Below are 18,430 nucleotides of genomic sequence, written 5' to 3'. Positions count from 1 at the left end.
GTCTCCCGAGTTCATTTGAGGCTCAGTTTGCAGCAGAGCGCTGATCTGGGGCACTTGGTTGTAAACAGACCACGTGTAAGTCTGAACTACGTGACTGCACCGATTCCTGACAGCCAGTTGGTATATGCCTTGTTTACACAAAACACACACACAAAAAAATAACCGAGCTAGCAACACGTTTATTGAACCAGTGCACATCAGGAATATTCTCCTAAGACCTCCTGTGCCTGAAGAAAACATCAGCACTTGCCTTAATACTCCATAAAGAAAGGCAGCAGCAGCAAAGCATGTGCCAGCCCTTGACTTCCTTCACAGGTCTTACCAGGGCACAAAACAGTTTCATTACGGCTTGTCTCATTAGCCAGTGTCTAAGGGAGACGTGGTAGAAGAACAGAGATAATGATTATACAGCCAAACGGCCAAGACAGAAGGAGGCAAAGCCACCCAATTGCCAGGCTTGTTGACAGTCAACACCCCTTTACACATGATGGGCTGGCAGCCAAGCCAAGATACACCACCTTACGCAAGCCGTGAAACAATTAAAAAAAAAAAAAAAAAGATCAATAAGTAAATAGCAGTTGGCACATCTCCGACACCGAGAGCCTGCCCTCGCTGGTTTGGACTGCGCTCAAACTGAGTACGAAAAGCAAAACCATTTCTCGTCTACCCATCAGGTGGAAACAGCATTTGCTTTCTGTGTCTGGTTCTTCTCTCCTCCCACACCACCAGGACTTTGAGTGTTTAAAGAGTTCGGAGTTCTTGTGCCCTGGAGAGAGGAAAGGCCTTCAGTTGCTCAAGAACAAATCCTTTAGCAAGTGCACAAACTGGCTCTGCAGGGAGTCCGGTCTTGCTTAGTCAAAATGCTGGTGGCTTCCGTCCGTGGCCTTAAGGGAGACAGAAGATTAAAACAGTTTGTGTGGGAAGCCTTCCCAAGACTCTCTTTAAAGTGGCATGAAGCAGAAAAAAGGGGCATAGCTGTAACATTGCGTTTCAGAGAAGGAAAGGGATGCCTCTTCCACTCTGCTTAGGCCACAGGTTTTTTGTCTCCCCGATCTGCCCCAAAAGATGGAGTGCATCGTAGGTGCACGTGGAGAGATGCAGGCTCTTCTGCGAGACAGCTCTTAATGCAGGATAAGTGATAATAACATGCTTTAAGCTTCCTTCCACTTATCCTCCTCTACGAATCACGCAGCCTGTATTAACAGAACCGAAGACTGTTCAGCTTTGCTCCCTCAGCTAAGGTGGAAATCCCAATTCACTTCTGCATTATTTCTCGGTAACTGTCAAGGTGTCATCAAACAACAGGAAAATCACCTATCTGCTGCGTTGAAAGGCGGGAGAAAAACACCGAAACAAATTGGAGCGCGCACGCATACACAACAAATGACAACCCGAGAAATTAAACTCCTTTTTGAATCACTAAAAATAGAGTGGGCAAGGGAGGGGAGGGACTATCAATCAAATCTTGCTGAGAGTTGCTGAATATTCAAAGAACAGGCTTCTGACAGAGTGCTCTCCAAAGACTGCTTGAAATTTTTATGGTAAGAAATGTACAAGGATGAGAAAAAAGGCGCAGCAGTCTAATGAAGAGCAAAACACAAAGACAGAAGTGGATACAGAGTATTAATTAGGCCATTAAGACCCTTAAATGTCCAATAAAATATGTATTTCATAAAAATTAAGTGCCATGCAAAAGTAATGCACACATGCATTTTATTGAGCTGTTCTGAAGGAACTAGACATAAATCACTTGCAAAAAACATTTATGGACAAGAGTGAACAGATGTTAGTAAAACTGCATCTGTATTATGAAAACAGAGAATATACTGCTGCAAAGAAATTTTCACTCATTTACCTAAGCAAGAGATCAGCGCTATGTCTAATTACAGGCAGCCTGAAGTCAGCTGAAGGGGGGAAACTTATAAATACTCGAAAAAAGCTATTCAGTGATTAATATGGAACAAGTCACTGAAGTGAACAAATGCATCAAGACCATAAAATCATTTGTACCCACAATTAGTCAATTAATCAAATAACCTGGAAGTACGTTAAGGTGTCTTGTCATAGCCCACGCATTCAGGAGACAAAAGAACTGCTTGAACCTCTTCACCTTACCGATTCCTTCGGATCACGGCCACAAAATGAACCTGTAATTCCTCACACCTCCAGCTCCCTGTATTTCTCGGTCTGCTACATCGGGGCCCACCAGCCGCTTCTGTTTTAAATGTTTTAAACCGACGTGTAAAAGCTACCAGCCAGAAAGCACTGAACCAGCTCTTACAGCATTTATTGCCTGTCCCAGCTGTGTAAAATTGTCAGATGACAAAGACCTTAACCACCTAACCCACTCTGGGAAGCATATTCAGCTTTCTTTTTTGTTTGTTTTGTGTTGCTCCCCCTTTAAGCAGGAATCCAGAAGCAGATATCCCAGCCTTAATTCTGCAGCCTTGGGAAACCCTTCAGGGGTTGATGCACGGAGCAAAGCCAGCTGGAGGTAACTGTCAGATCGCAGACAGGCACCAAATCCCTTACCAGCACCAAGCAGCCTGCGTCCTCCTTGTTCCCCCAGCGCCAGAGCACGGCTGCCCCTAAGCACACTGCAACCCGCCCAGCTCCAGCCTCCAGGAGCTGCAGAAACTCGGGTCGATGGCAGACACCAAGTACTACACGTGGGCCAGGAAGAAGAGTTTATTTGTATGTCATGAGTAGTAAATTCAAGTAGTTTCCTGTTCTTTACCAACATCCTGTTGCCACATCTACTCCTCCAGGAAGCTGCAACACCGTGCAAGAGAATTTGGCGTCGCACACAACAGCTCGGACGCCAAATGGCTATCGGAGCGCAGTTACTGGGAGCTTGCTTACAAAGCAAACAACCACGTCAGGCTGGTCCTCATCTATACTTTCAGTTTGTCGGTGGAAGGCTGTGTCCCATTTTCTGAAATTAAAAAAGATTTAAAAAAAAAAAAAGAAAGGTTCTTCTGATCTGTTGCCTGAAGTCAAAACAGGAACTCTGCAGTGGGGATGCTCGCGCAACTGGCACCAAAATAACTAAGATGTGAATTACTAAAGATCTCATGATTTTTATTCCAGTGTTTGTAAGAGCAAAACCTCTTACACTCATTCATCCCCTAGACTTCTGTACACAGACAGCAACTGGAAGCATCCCCCAGTCAGCTGAGCACAGATGTCATGCTTGAGAGTTTGCGAACACAGAAGTTACACCAGCACAACTCGAATCCACATTACGGCCTCAGCCTTTACAGCTGAGATCTGCACAAGAATGCACAAGACAAGCGCGGCGTGTTCTGGTTAGATTAATCTTTTCATCATCAACACATCAGCTAAACTGAACCGAGCTTGGTTTAAAGGAATCCCTAAGAGAGCAGACACCGAGTTTTGCATGGCATTAGTTTACATTCGCAGCCTGACTTCCAGCACAGCTATTTTTGAATCAACAAATCGAGCACCAGCCTCACTTAATGAGAAACTTTCCTTAAACATTTAATATAACCCATGACAAATTGAGGCGCGTAGCTAGGAATTATTACTCGACATAAATTCCGTAATTAAAATAAAGCAGCCCTTTATCACAGCCTTGCTGCGCAACAAAAAAAACCTGTTCGGTCTTTGAAATCAGAGCATGAGAAATGTCAGATAAAGAACTAAGACAGCAAACCTTTTAAGAATTTCTAGCAAGAGCAAAACCACCATCCACTAGCTGCAGCAAAGCTTTTCAAACAAAGGAAAGAAATCGTTGTAAATGCAGATTACGCAATCTTTAAGAAGCAAAACTGCACGAGGAGCTAACAGAGTCAACAGACACGCAGCATTTCAGAAACGAGCAGCTCTGCAGTCGTGGTTATGTGGTCAAAGCACTTCCTTAGCACGCGTACGCAGGGCTCGCAGTTCCCTCCGAGCTGTAAGGATACCCACACTCGCACCCACCGTGATGGCATCGTCCTAACCACAAGAATAGAGGCCGAGTGGTTAGTGAGGTCATCAAAACACTGACACGCCGTGCACATCTCCATTTTTCTAGATCAGGTCAATTTTTATTTGAACCAGAGCCTCGGGTTCCTGGCTAACAGCCTTCCCCGTCTCCCTAAGGAAGGGGAATGGGAAGACTGCTGGATCCAGCTCTCATTTTTGGGTTCCCGGACCCCAACCACAGCGACACCGCCACTGCCCACAGCATTTGGTGGGCTCAGCACCTCGATATCTGCTCGGAGCATTGCACTATTTATTTTTGTCAAGTTTATTAAGTGCCTAGCAAAATGCCATTATAAATAGAGCAGCATGCTCTTTGCATGCAGAGTAAGTTTTCACTTTATAATTTTTCACTTTATAATGGGGCTCGTACACATAATAGATTTTATTTTTAACTCCACGGTTTAATTTTATACATCCACATATTTACTCCCCTCGTATTTTACTCTCCGACTAAAAAATAAAATAAAAAAATACTCCATTCACCCTTTCCTAAATGCTAAAAGAACTTCAGGTTTTAAAACTTTTTTACGCTTCTAAATCTCACGCTGAAAATATCAGCTTACACTGAAAAACACCAACTTTCAGCTCCATTAACAGCTCTACTGCAAAGCTACAGAACGGGCACAAAAGCAATAAGCAAATATCCCATGAAACGCTTGCAGACAAGCACCATTTTCCAATCTATTGAGCTCCCAGTTCAGAAAGCTCAAGTGCTATTATCGGGCTACGCTCGATCAACATTTGCAGTTTTTAGTCAATAGGACTTTTGTACTTCGGAGCATTTGAAAACCTGACCCATAGCTGCTTAAAATTCAGGTTAGCAAGCTTAAACTTTCAACTTCTGTTTCAGTTCCTTCGCTTCTAGGGGTGGAGAAACGCTTATTTCAGTTATTGGAAGTCTCTAACTTGTTACTGTCACTTCTTTTAAAAATTGAGTCATTTCTGAAGATTACAAAGAAAAATTTAATAATCCAATGTTGACCTGATCCTGCAAACACCTGATTACACGGTAAATTTGAAGCTGTACCAAACAGGACTGTAGTGTTACCATTAAATAATGTTCAGAGAAAAACTACAGTTTGAATTGTAAAGTCTGTGCACTAAGATCTATCTTTATTTTTTCCCCTCCTATTTTTTGACAATATTATTGTCCTCAGCAGGAAAAATTACTCCAGCCAGTGATTCCAGCTGTATCTCAAGTTTTTGCTTGTATCAATAGTTTAAAAATCTAGCGCTCACCATAAATTATAGTATTAGCTATTATATTAGCTTAGTATTAGCTATTATATTAGCTATTATATTATAGTATTAGCTATTATATTAGCTTATAGCTAAGCAATAGTCTTGATTTTTTTTTTAAATATAAAAACCACCAACATTTCTCTAGAGATTTCCAGCCTCCACTAGTATAGCTAAAAGGAGTTTCTAGCGATCCTTAATTTTACTTAAAGCACTTATTCTCAGTGTAAGTACTTCCATGATTTCATCTTGATTTATTTGTAATGCCTGCTGTAGTGCGACACTCGTGTTAATTAAACAGATTAAGGGGGCTTTGGCTGGACTGCGGGCCCTCCACTCTTCTACCCACTTTGTTTCTAACTGTCATTAACCTCTAGGAAATGCCCTTCTTGTTGGTCGTTACTGTTTAATTACACTTCACAGTTATGTCATCACATCTGTGAAATATAATCTTCCATAACAACACAGCTGTGCAACACGACACTCCTGCCCGGCAGTGAAATTCTGCTCACAGATTATTACACGTACACACCGAGGGGATGGAGGAAGCGATACGAAACCTTTCCAAGGCCCTTGATTTTGAACGGGTCTATTGTTTTAGGAGGTACAGAGAGTCTTCAGAAACATCTCAGAACTCTTCCTCTTTCTTCCCTTCCCCACTCCTCCCTGCAAAATCTTCTGTAAATTTTAGGAATAATTACTTCTAGACTCAGGAGAGGGCTGACAACACAGAAATGTTTATACAGAGTGAGTAAAATGGGAAGAAACCTCAGAAACAGAATTTGCGAGTCCAGGATTTATTTTTTACAGTATGAATTACATCTGAAAGACGTTTTTTCCGTGGAATCCTCTGCTTCCATTCATGATCTCGTGATCCACGATCATCTCCTTTGCTTGTAATATCAAAGCAATGACTGTACTCATAGAAAAGAAATTGGACTTGGTATATTTTTTGCTGTCCTTTACTAGAAGGTGAAAAAAAAGGGGACAACTATTCAAACAAGCATTCCTTCAAAGTTTTAGTTCTTCAAGCATTCCCCACATCACAAGGGGCTCCCATCTAAATCACTGAGTGGCGCAGCCATTAATTTCTAAGATTTAGTATAAACTGTACATTCTACGGGCAGATAGAGATATGTGGCTGTACCAAACAGGACTGTAATGTTACCAGAAAATGATACTCAGGAAAAAAAGTGTAGTTTGAATTGTAAAGTCAGTGTACTGAGACCTATCTTTATTTTTATACCTCCTATCCTTGACAATATTAGTAGGCTAGCAACAGGCATACAGGCTTCTCTGTAGAAAAGAAATGGCAGCGACCAGTGCTTTGTTTTGCTTGTGTGGTGGGTGTGTGTTTGTGGGGGGAGCGAGGGTGTGACTGGGAGGGAGTTGTCCGATTTTTCAAACACGGGGATAATAGGAGAATAGGTTTAAGCCTCAATAGAAGCTGTGTATTACAAGATTTGATAGGATTTTTTTTTTTTTTACCCTGGTCTTGATTACAAACCCTTGCCCGGCCAGGAAAAGAAAAGGAGTTGTTTACCTGCTAGAAGCAAGGGGGCAAATTCCTTTAGATTGATGCAAAACATTTTCCTACTCCAGAACTCAGAAAGGGAGGAGCATGGAGTTTATTTATGTAGCTCAAACAGTGACCAAGCAAAGAGGATGGCTTACTGTGCAGTGTTCCTAACTGCACGTTGAACTCCTCCCTTTGAAGTGATGAAGAAGGAAAATTGCCATTCCCACACCAGAAGTCGTGAGCAAATAGAAGTGGGGGGAATAAGCAACCCGTTTGCTGCCTGAGAGAGTTTTCGAGCACAATGCTTATGATTAACCAAACGAAGAAACAGAACGACAGGGATAAGAGAGCTTGCACAAATAAACCCAGGACCAGAGGGAACAAAACAACAGAACTGCCCTGGGCTTTGGGTGGTCTTGTTTTACAAAGCAAGATTAATTAAACAGACACTAAAGGACATCTCTTTTAGAAAATGAAACACGTTACAAACCAAAACGCCTCAGAGACCGAGCAGCTAGGGAGTTATAACTAAATTACTAAGTACAAAATGAAGCAGCCTGCAGAGGAAATGAGTAATTAAAAAACCCTCCCCTAAGCAACAGGCTGGCGAGAGAGGGATAACTCCAGGACCCTTGCGCTGGAGGTGAGCAGTACCAAAGCCAAACGCTGCCAGCTGAAAACAGATGTTTTATACAAGCAACAAAAGGCACAGAAATATCGCTCCCCGCCTTTAAGGGGGGTTCACTCGGGGATCACAGCAGACACAGCCTGCCCAGCGGGACCTGAAGAGATGCACGCAGGAATTACATCACCCATCGCCGCCACGCTGCCACCTCCGGGGTGAAGCGCTGCAGTAGTTGGACAGTGCTCAGCAACCGTAAACAGGATTTTCGGAGGAAGAAATAGATCAGCGTCGACCTCATCCTTCTTTCTGCGCTTTCCCCAAACAAGAAAGCTTATCTAAAACGTAACGCAGACAACAACAACCTCGCTGCTAACACCAAAGCCACTCCTGCAGCCTTCTCTGTAACCGAAGCAAAGGTACCCGAGGTAGCTGCTCTCCAGGGGTCCCGGTGGGCAGCACCACCCTTGGCCACCATCCCTGTGGGACGCGACACTCCCTGTTTCTCTGTTGCCCCATAGAGACACGGAGAACAACACATGACTTGCCAACCCTAAAATAAGCACTCAGGCGAAGTGGTTTTCCAACTTTTTCCACTAGAACTTTTCCAGGGAAGACAAACCCTGGGCGTAGCAAGTTTTAGCCCACTGGTGAGAGCCTTCTCTCGTTTATCTTCTGAGAGGCCCATAAGTGCCACCGGTTGAATGTGAGCCTGGTGGCAGGCAGAACCACCATGGGGACAGCCGGCGGAGAGGCACCCTATGACAACAGGGTCATGCTTCATCCCCAGACGTGGCTCCCTCCGAGCGATGTGGCCCTGATGAACGTCCCCCTTTACACTTGCAGATGCCCAGGAAGGCGAGGACAACCCTTGCAGAGCTGGAGCAGGACCTGCTGCCCCGTCACCTGGCTCTTCGGTGCATGGACATCCCTCACCACCTCCTCATGCCCCCCATCGGGTGGGGACAGCCACCCTTAGCATGTCCCTCACCCACCGAAGCCTTATTGACACGAGGGGTCTCCCACCACCCCCTCACACCCCCTGCAAGCTGCGGACGGCCTCAAGACCACCTCCGTCAGCAGCAGCCCCTCAGCGGGCAGGGAGACCCCCACCTTAGACACAGGCCACCCCTCTCAACACCACCCCAACCCCCCCTCCCCAGCAGACCCCCAGCGGGGCAGAGACCCCTCCCCACCCTCCCTCCCCTCCTCCACGTGGGCGGGGACCCCCTCAGGACCCTCCCAAGGGGGCTCACCCCACAGAGGCCGACCCCTCTCCCTCTTCCCCTTTCTCCCCGGCCCCTCGGGCTTCCCGGAGGGGGCCGCGGGGGGGCGCCGCCCCCGGCCCAGCCCCACTCACTGCGGCGGGAGCAGCAGGGCCGGGCCGCCGCGGCGCTGGAAGGCTCCGTCCACGAAGACGCCGTTCTTGCCGAGGCAGCGCAGGTAGAAGTGCGGCTCCTGGAAGCTGAGCTGCAGGTGCCGCCGGGAGATGAAGCTGGAGTGCCCCATGTTGACGTCCACCGAGCCCTGCGACGAGTTGCGGCCTATGGTGACGGCCGGCTGCCGCATGAGGAACTCGAACTCGCGGCCCTGCAGCCGAGCCAGCACCGGCCCGGAGGAGGAGGAGGAGGAGGAGGAGGAGGAGGAGGAGGAGGAGGCGGCGGAGGCAGCAGCAGCAGCAGCAGCAGCAGCGGGCGGCCCGGCCGGGGGCGGCGGCGGCCCGGGAGGGGGCGCCGCGGCGGGGCTGCAGGGCGCCGAGCGCAGCGCCAGCAGAGCCCGCGCCCCGCTGCTGTCCTCCCCGACTTCGGCCATGTTCCCAGGCACGGAGCGAGCCAGCGTGCCGGCCTCCGGGGCGGAGCCGGCGGGGCGGACGGGAGGAGGGGAAGCGGGGCGGAGCGGGAGCCGAGCCGAGCCGAGCCCCGCTGCCTGCCTGCCTGCCTTCCCCAGCCTCCCCGCCAGCTCCGCCGGCCGGGCCGGGCCCCGGCACCGCAGCGCTTTCTGGAGGCCGGGAGGGGGCTCGCAGCGCCGCCTGCAGGGCCCCGTTGCGATCGCCGCCGGGCCTCGGTTGGTGCTTCCCGAGGAGAGGGCCCCGAAGCGCCGTTATTCGGGGCAGGTGGCCCGGGGTCCGCTTTAGGGCTCGGGGGGCGGAGGGTGGGGGGCCGCAGACCCCCCCCCTCAGGTGGCTTAGACACCCTCCAAGGGGGCTCAGCCCCCCTCCAAGGTGCCCCAGGCAGCCCTAAAGGGGCTCAGTCCCCCCCTCAGGTGGCTCAGACACCCCCCAAGGGGGCTCAGTCCCCCCCTTCAGGTGGCTCAGATCCCCCCCCCTCAGGTGGCTCAGACACCCCCCAAGGGGGCTCAGTCCCCCCCCTCAGGTGGCTCAGATCCCCCCTCAGGTGGCTCAGACACCCCCCAAGGGGGCTCAGTCTCCCCCTCAAGTGGCTCAGACATCCCTCAGGTTAACTCCCGTCCCCTCTCGTCCCCCTGTTTCTTCCTCCTGGAGAGGATGACAGGGAAAAACCCACAACAGTGGGCTCCGTGTGTTGAAACAGTACCAGGGGGGGCTGCCCAAGTCCATTTTGGAGCCCTGTTTCCTAGTGAGGTCCCTGCCGGCCTTCCCTGCCTGGCGTGGCCCTGGGCCCCCAGAGAAGCAGGGCTGCCACACTTCAGGCTGGCTTACACCTGGTGAGACCGCCCGGCATCACCCATAACCATTATACAACTACACGGGGATTTAATTCCAACACAATCGTAATCCCCTGGACTGTCTGCCAAGGGGAAAACATCCCTGGTACACTGAGGTGGGAGTTTAAAAACTAGGCTTTGTACACACACAGTTCTTTAGTATAAGGGAGTGTGTGTGTATGAAGGTTGTTTAGCTTGCATTACACTATTTCTTACTTAAAATTACCTTTTATTTTTCCAGAAGTTATTTATATTACCTACTTAATAAAGGTCATGCTCTTTGCAACAACACCACATCTGTGGATCATGTATACGCTACTGGTTAGGATATCCAGATTGAAAAGGTAAAACTTTTCTGCATAGGCAAGCCGGTGACACAATGCAGAATCCCAAATTGTTAAGTCACCAGAAAATACAATAAATTTGAAAATCTTGAGAGAGGGAACAGCCATAATTGCTTATTACTTCGGCTCACGTGGGGAGTGTGGCAGCTCTTAGCAAGGCTGCTCAACAGCTTAGAGGAGATGGGAAAAAAATAATCCCATAACCGGTCAAAAGTGCAGAGCAAATTTCAGATATGAAGACTGTAATTAAACGAGCTGGAATTGGTCCAGGACCACAAGGTTAACATCCCCGCTCCTGGAACATCTTCCCTGAGATGTTTAATGACTGCTGAGCAGTCGGGACCTGAGTTAGACATCTCACCCGAGACGTCGTCTTCAGTTAGAGTGCTCTTTGCCACTACAGTTCAATACCAGTGGAAAGGAAGAAAGACCAGTGCCACCTAACAAAACACCAATATCACTTCCTATGCAGCAGTGTTTGCTCTCAGTGGGACTCAGCTGAGCCTGGCACAGCACAGGGGCACAGTCTTCAGGGCAGGATATGAAGGAAAGGCATCCCTGGAGGGGACAGAGGGAGGAGGGAGGTGGACAGAAGTGGCCTCCCTGGAGGCCTGGAATTAAATTACTGCTAAAATAGCACTCTCAGACATCGAGGAACTAATAAATGGGGGCATGGCTCACAGCAGTGGCATGCGCTGCGTAACCTGGGCTCCAGCAGGCAGCTGCTCCTCTCAGGCATGCAAACTCCTGTCCTGCCCCAGATTGCTCAGCATCAGCAAATGCTCGTGGCCACCAAGTAACGTAGCCATCTGGTCGGTGAGAGCCAGTGTCACACGCTGCCTGACATCAGAGCTGGCTCATGTCTTTTGTCTGTTCGCACCGGGGTGAGAGTACTGCTAAGTGTGCTTAAAAATGGCCCCAAGCTGGTAGGCGTGCATGTGCAAACAGGCAAAGTGAAACCAGGCGCTATATTGGAGCAACCGTTGAGCTGCCCAAAGAAAGAGAAAGCAGCACTGGAGGGCTGTGGATTTTAGTTCGTGTCTAAGGCTCTTCTAGAACCCAGCACTGTGCCATTCATCTGGCAGGGCGCCGAAAAAATCAGAACTAGGGTGAGACAGTTACCAGACAGTGTCAGTAAATAATTCCAAAGCTGCATAGGAAAACGGGCTGTGGTTGCACACACAGAAGGTACCAGCAACCCAGGGGACCCACGTGGACAACCGATGTACAGCCAAGAGACGTGTCGCTGCAAGGGCTGCATCCCATTACCTGTCCCACACTGGGTATAGGCTACAGATTCCTGCAGCTCCAGTCGGAGAATAACTCGCACACAGCATCTGTGCACCAGGAGAGCGGAGCTGGGAATGCCGAAGGGCTCGTTCACACGTGTCACAGTCACCCCCCACCACCGAGACACTCTTGCTGCATGAATCAGCCAGCGTGCATCTGTGTTTCTTCCGACAAATCTTTTTCTTTCTGCCTGAAAATTTCTTCCGAGTGGAATTTGCTGCTTACGCTGGAAGCGCCGCTGAGATAAATCCCAACTTCACGCAAAATGCGATTAGGTGGCATAAAGAAATGGGATTCCTCCTGGCTGCCTGGCGGGTTATGCTTCGCATTGTGTCTCACCAGCCCGTTTGCCTGCGGCATCCATTCCCTGAGCTCGTTGTGCGGCGAGCAGCAGCACGCTGTGCTCGGCAGCCTCTGAGGCTCTGCTCAGCTCTAATCCACCCCGCAACAGCATCAAACCGAGGGCCCTTCAGACAAGCAAACGCTTTGCGCTCCTCCAATTGCCTAATCCTGCTAAAAGTCAAGCCGGCTATCCCAGTGTAAATACCTGATGTAAATGCACTCAGAATTGTTTGAATTAACCTCATTCCGTATGGCTGGATTGACTTTAAAGCGGTTCATTTTCCTCAGCAGGTTTTGGATGGATGTGTCTGCAGGTGTGGCCAAACTTCCTGACTCTACAAGTTGCATACCAAAATATTCAGGTGGCCGGGAGCCACCAGAAGGATACCACAAAATGGGGGGAACAGCCACGGCCCCTGGGGATGGGACAGGGTGGGGGGGACGACAGCATGGTCCCTGTGCCACCCCTGCGATGTGCCTAGGAACCGGTGCTGGGCTAGAAGGTGCCATCTCCAGCTATTTCTCTGTGCTCCAGACTGGCCAGGTGTGGGATGCCTACGCAGCCTGTGCACAGGCAGAAATAACCTGCTGCAGGTGAAACCCTTTGCAGTGACACCCTGTGCCGTTTTGAGGCATTGCCCTGTGCCACCACCCCTGTGCAATAGGCCAGCCTGAACCGGGAGGGGAAATTAAATGCTCAAAGCAGCTGGGAAAGGGACAAGAACAGCAAGCAGTGAGGATAGACCCAGCATCATGCAGAGGAAGGCGCAGAACCCAATTTTCCGTTGTCAAACATTTGCTTGGCAGCGTGTCATTGCTGACTGTCTTCGTGCAGCGACATACAGCAGGAATCTGTTCTGTGCTATCAGTCGTGGGCAAATGAATGTAATGGGTTGTTCTGGTCACCCAGATACCACTGCACTGGGCAAACAGAAATCTCATAAAAACAGTGATAAAAGCGTATGTTTCTAGATCTATCTTCTGGGTGGCATCTGCTTAAAAACACTTAATTTCTGTAAGTTAAATGCTGCGTTTCTCAAGCAGTTCGTGTGGCTGTTTCTTGCCACTCTGATGCACGAGACAGGATACATATTTATCAAGCCCCAATTCAGCAAAGAACCTGCCCAGCTTCAACACCGCAGGAAATCTGTTCTACCCCCAGACCAAAGCGTAATTGAAAAGCAGCCTCGGCAGAGAGGAAAGATGTGAACTGCATGCTGGGCACGAGCCGCTTGATGTATTTACCCAGCAGCTAGACAACACATTGATGCTAACAATGAAAGCCAGCCTAATGCGCACAGCCCTGACCCAGGGAAGGAGGAGGAGAGGAGTGAAGGAAAGCAATTACTCCAAGTAAAAGAGGCTCTGCTGTCTCCGCGCAAGCCTAGTCCAGCATTTCTCCACCTGATTGGGTTAAGGGGGATGTAAAGCGCGCATCGTTAGCAAGCAAGCAGATGCTTCGGGACCATCACACATACCTAGATGAAATAAAGAAGAGGGCAGCGTTCCCTCCAATTCAACTGCTCCTGCACAGCTCCCCACAACCTTTTTCCCTTTCCCTTCTCTCAGCCATCAAGAAGGGTTTTAAACACTTTTATGGCTTCTGTCCAAGCTGATTAGAAGCAGATGCGAGTGATGAGCACCATGCCCTGTAAGTGGGGAGCTGCTTTCCCTTACACACCTGTGTGCGGGAGCAGCCTCACTTCTTTCTCCACTTGGATGGGTTTTAATTCCCTTTTCTGTCTCTGAAATCACAACACTGCGACATGGGAGTGAAAGGGGATTTGCTCTCATGCTCCTTTGTTAGGATTTTCTTCTTAACCAAGCTGTTGCAAGAAGTCAAATCAAATTTGGGCTGCCAGTTTTGTTTTGAAACACACGAGGGTATCTGTCCCACACACAGGCATGGTGCCTGCCCCAGCCTCTCACGGGATTTGTACCTGTTTTCTCAATCCTGTTGAATGGTCTGTGCTTTTAACCCTGATCCGTGTGCCTCCCCAGTGATGTCCCTCGGCCCTGACCTGGGACAGCCCTCATACATCTACAAAAACTTCAGCCACGACGCGGATGCCTGACCTGTGAAGTCTGCAGCAGCGAGGATGCAACCTGCTGCTGAGGGTCTGGGGACAGCAGCAGAGCCCTGATTGCCTCAGGGACAGCCTCAGATACCCCTCCTCAACCAGAACAGCTTTACAAATCTTTCACAGCGGATCTGAGCTGGGGTTTGATCCAGATGGGCTGATAAGAAAGGGCCCGCCTGTGGAGGAGGTGATACACTGATACAGGGGCTCTTTCTTTTCCTGCACAGCTTTTAATCAGCAGAAGGCTGAAGAAAACAACACTGGTGATTCAGCGATGTGCTGGGAACACTCACGGTCCCAAAAGCTCACAAGGGGTGCCAAACACCATTTCTCCTGATGCCAGCAGGCTGCTATGCTGAAGGGAGCAGCATCAGAGACAGAAAAAGGTGGGCAGACCGTGGGACCTGCCCCTTGAACAGCACAGACCCCCCCGGCCAGGGCTGCCCCCTGCGAGGGGCTGGGGGCTGAGCAGCAGCTCAGCACCTGCGAGATGGGGCTCAATGAGATGCTGCATCCTGCAGCTCCCTCCTGGAGCAGCACCACCCAGGGAGGTTGTTCTTTCTATCGTAATCAATTTTTTTTCTTTTCTAAATCAGCTGCGATCCTGTTTACTGTAAGCTCCATGATGCTGAAAATGTTTCTCTCACAGCTTATTCAGGTTTCAGAGAGGGACTTTTTTTCAAATCACACTTATCAGAAACGTATTTTCACAGCAAGTTCTCCAAAACACAGTAAAGACCCAGGAACATCTGATGCCCAGACTCTGCCGTTGCCTAAAATATTATATGGTCCGCTCATTCCCAATGCAGATATGCTGTCGCTGTTCTAGAATCCATGCCAGGGACTGCCTGATGTACGATCACCCATTTTGGAAAGCCTTGAACGAGACCATTTGTTGTCGAGATAATTTTACAAAAGCAATCCCATTTCACAGGTTGCAGTTAAAATAATTCATAAACTTTACACTGTCATGTGTGTTTTGAGCTTTAAACCCACTCTGCTAACTTTCTTTCAGTTTGGCTTGAAACTCAGGCCTCGGTGAAATATATGACACAAGCCAGCTCTGAATTATTTGCTTTGGTCCGTTTTTGAGTGATCTCATTTTCTCGCTTTTCATCAATGCGAACAGAGAAAGAAAAATAAAACACAAACTTCTCAACAGCTAAAAACAACTGAACCAATAAATATAAAATCTGATATCAAACATGAAACATTTCAGCCTGAAAGGAATATGTTTTTGGACTTTTATGAGCAACTATAGCATATACTGCCTGTCTGCTGCTGAAAACAAGCTCTGTGCAGTGTCTGGAGGGCTGGAAGCAGCTGATCTGAAGTATCTTGCTTTACAACCTGCCCAAGAAGCTGGAGAAGCCAGTAAAGTTACAGAATTTACCCTGTATTATTACAAAACATTTAAACAGAAAAGCCAGGGCCTGCATGTTTGCTGTCCCAACATCCCTCGTGATTCACAGCTCCGTAAAGCGGGTGCCACGCGCTGCCCAAACCACAGCGGCCACACCTGATCCCAGCTTCCTTCCTGCATTTTTACAGGCACGGAGCCCACACGGAAAGTCTAGGTGATCTGGAATTAGATCCATGACCCACGGCATGAGCACAGAAGACGTTCATGATCCCTGTGCTGTGAACGACCCGGCAGCCTCCACCTCGTGTTATCCCAGGCATTGGGACCGGTTGCATTCAAGCGCTTCTTTAGCAGATCCCCCTTCCAGCAATGGAAAACCTCCTTTTTAATCAGCTCCCTCTTTTTAATTTAATTTAATCAGCCATCAGCCTGCTGGTGAAGAGCTGGACACCAAAATATTCCCTTCAAAAGGAAAAATAAAAATAAAATAAAACCAACACTGGGCAAAGCCATGCCAAGAAAAAAGGAGATGGTCCGGATTCAGCCTTTCTCACCCAGGCTGCTGGCTTCAAGCATCCTTAAAACAAAACCAAAACAGCTGGGTTGGACCTAGAGGAAGGACGTGGTGATCATTCTTCATGTGGCTTTGCTTCCTCTCCAATAATGTCCAGGGAACCGAGGGCAGAGGTGAAGGGTGCAGTGTCCTGACACCAACCGGCCGAGGTGACCAGGGGCCTGCATGGGAACTTCCCTGGTCTCCAGCCACTGCACTGCGTCCTGCAGAGGAGATTTGAAGTCACTGGGACCTGTTTGCAGGTCTGGCTCTCTCTGGGTTATTAAGCAGGGGCCAGCAAAAGCACCTGTAAAATATATCCACTTTCCGTGGGCTCCAAGCATCCTTTGGGATTGCTGGAGCAGACGCTGGGAAGAGTCCCCTGTAAACATCCTGCTCCTTTGCAGGGCCCTCCAAAGCACTGAGCAAACCTAACCTTCAATTATATTTCCAGCACTAACCCTGCTTCCCAGTAAAATCCTGGATGAAGTGTGAAACTCCCTCCTATTTCCCATTCTGCTCTGCAGCTGGTTGCACCAGCTAGATATGTTAGCGTGATAAGGGCATTTGCTTTAAGTGCTGGAAAACGCTATATTTACAATCACTGCGTGTCACTCTAAGGGCACACTGTCAACTTCAGAAAAACATCTGCTATAAACAGTTTTACTTACTCACATTACTAATAATACCATACAGTATTAAAAGTGAAAGGATTTTAAAAATCCAATTTACTTGTCCTTCAGCTTGGCCACTGAAAAAATCAATGAAATAGGTTTCACTTTTGTTTAGAGTAATTTTCACTTACCAGTACCCTCATGCTAATGTGCTTGCTTTACAAGCAGGAGGGGACATGTTTATTTGCTTGGAAAAAAAAAAAGTGTACCCTGGAATTTGAAAAAAAAAAAAAAAAACCTCCAAAAATAGGGTGAAAGAAATAAGAAGGCATGAAAACATTTCTATTGATTTTTTTATAAATACATGTTTTGCAGAAATGAAACAGTTGCAGAATGTAACCGAAGGTTATTCTTCATCAACAAAATAGTAATTATGTAAGAGTTTAATGGCTGAACCTAATTCAGTTTATGTTAGCAAGAGATTACTATTATGGAGTAATCTTTGCTAAAATTAAGGGTGCTGTTTTTCTTTTTTAAAGGCAGGCTTAAAACAAAAACAACACCAAACATTAAGAGTAACCATTATAGCAAGCTTGGGTCTTGGACAAAGTTTGTGCTAGCCAAAATAAAACATAAAAATAGGAACTCTGTAGCCTTTGGAAAACATGAACCTAACCCCGAGGGATTAATTAATGGTATAGAATATAACCCCAGGTTATGTTTGATTGGGGATAGGAAGGGAGAAACCAAGGGAATGTGCTTTGAAACAGATTTATGCATTTTGGTGCTTTCGTTCTCATTGTGCCCAGGGTGGAAGGAAATTTGGTGGCCCCTGACCAGCATCCGGTGTGTCTCATCCCCTCCAGCCTCCTTTCACGTGCCTGCAGGCATCGTCCTCCCCAGAGCTACCGCTAGAAAACCCTGGCCCAGCATCCCCAAATTTGCAGAGGAGCAATCCAGCTACCCAGAAGGGATAATTTCACCACAGGTTTCTTGCTCAGGCAGCACCGGTACAACGCATCACCCCCAAAATGCTGCTCCCAGCAGCTCTTCAGCCCTCACCACTAAATCCCCGTCATCGCCACTTGGTATTTTCTTTTTCTCCCCCTAGCCTGCCGGTAATAAATCGATGTGATGTTATCTCAGGCCTCCTCTTTGCTTCTCCTGGAGCGCCTCGCTAAAATTCGGCATTAATACGCTGTGCCCCTGGAATAAAGCCTCATAAAATATTGTTAGGATTGCTAGGCAACCGGGAGGCACGGTGGGAGCTGAAAGCAGCCGAAGTGGGCGTAGCGAGGCTGCACCGGAGTGCCAGATGAAAAAGGGAGGCTCTTCTTTGTCTCTTCATGCCAGCAACACTTCGCCTTTGGTTGCCTTTTGGAGGGAGGCTGAGGTACGCCGCTGCTGGTGCACAGAGGTGCACATCTGCGCTAACCTCAGGTTAATCAGCCGGATGAGAGATGCACCTATCCAGAGCTTTTCGATAGCAATAAAAGGAAAATGAAGTTTTTACGGTCATGAAATTACCCATATTCCAGCTGTTTGCATCCTCCAAACGCTCCTCTTGCAAGAAGAGAGGCCACGCTCAATGATGACTTGTTTTATGTGCCCTCCACCCCTTCCACACACTGCAGCAGTGCTTAATGCTGACGGGCTCTGGAAGGAAGGGGAACAAATAAAAAGCAAGCAATTTATTGGCAGGGACCAACGCTAGTAATTGGCTATTTACTGATACATACGCAAGGATAAAAAGAAAATTGAATTGGGCTTGCAAGAACAAGAAGAGGAATT

At 48.3% G+C, this 18,430-nt stretch overlaps 1 protein-coding gene and 2 long non-coding RNA genes across 4 annotated transcripts in view; 1 reads left to right on the top strand and 2 right to left on the bottom strand.

Annotated features, from left to right (window-relative positions):
* The window catches only part of FOXK1 (forkhead box K1), a 55,732-nt gene extending 46,421 nt beyond the window's left edge, over window positions 1-9,311 (bottom strand). For both annotated transcript variants that reach the window (XM_040575336.1, XM_040575337.1), the window contains exon 1: window positions 8,731-9,311. In XM_040575336.1, coding sequence (XP_040431270.1) covers window positions 8,731-9,182 — 452 coding nt within the window. In that variant the 5' untranslated portion in view covers window positions 9,183-9,311. The remainder of the gene's footprint in view (window positions 1-8,730) is intronic.
* A 176-nt stretch (window positions 9,312-9,487) lies between these two features.
* On the top strand, window positions 9,488-10,568 carry LOC121078798. Its single transcript, XR_005824752.1, has 2 exons — window positions 9,488-9,632; window positions 9,700-10,568. It is a non-coding gene; the product is annotated as an uncharacterized LOC121078798 (long non-coding RNA).
* A 6,397-nt stretch (window positions 10,569-16,965) lies between these two features.
* The window catches only part of LOC121078562, a 37,841-nt gene continuing 36,376 nt past the window's right edge, over window positions 16,966-18,430 (bottom strand). Inside the window, exon 5 of the long non-coding RNA XR_005824640.1 lies at window positions 16,966-18,295. This is a non-coding gene — a long non-coding RNA (uncharacterized LOC121078562). The remainder of the gene's footprint in view (window positions 18,296-18,430) is intronic.

Source organism: Cygnus olor, chromosome 15 (genome assembly GCF_009769625.2).
Source record: "Cygnus olor isolate bCygOlo1 chromosome 15, bCygOlo1.pri.v2, whole genome shotgun sequence".
Taxonomy (NCBI): Eukaryota; Metazoa; Chordata; class Aves; order Anseriformes; family Anatidae; genus Cygnus; species Cygnus olor.
This window is presented reverse-complemented; position numbering and strand designations above follow the sequence as displayed.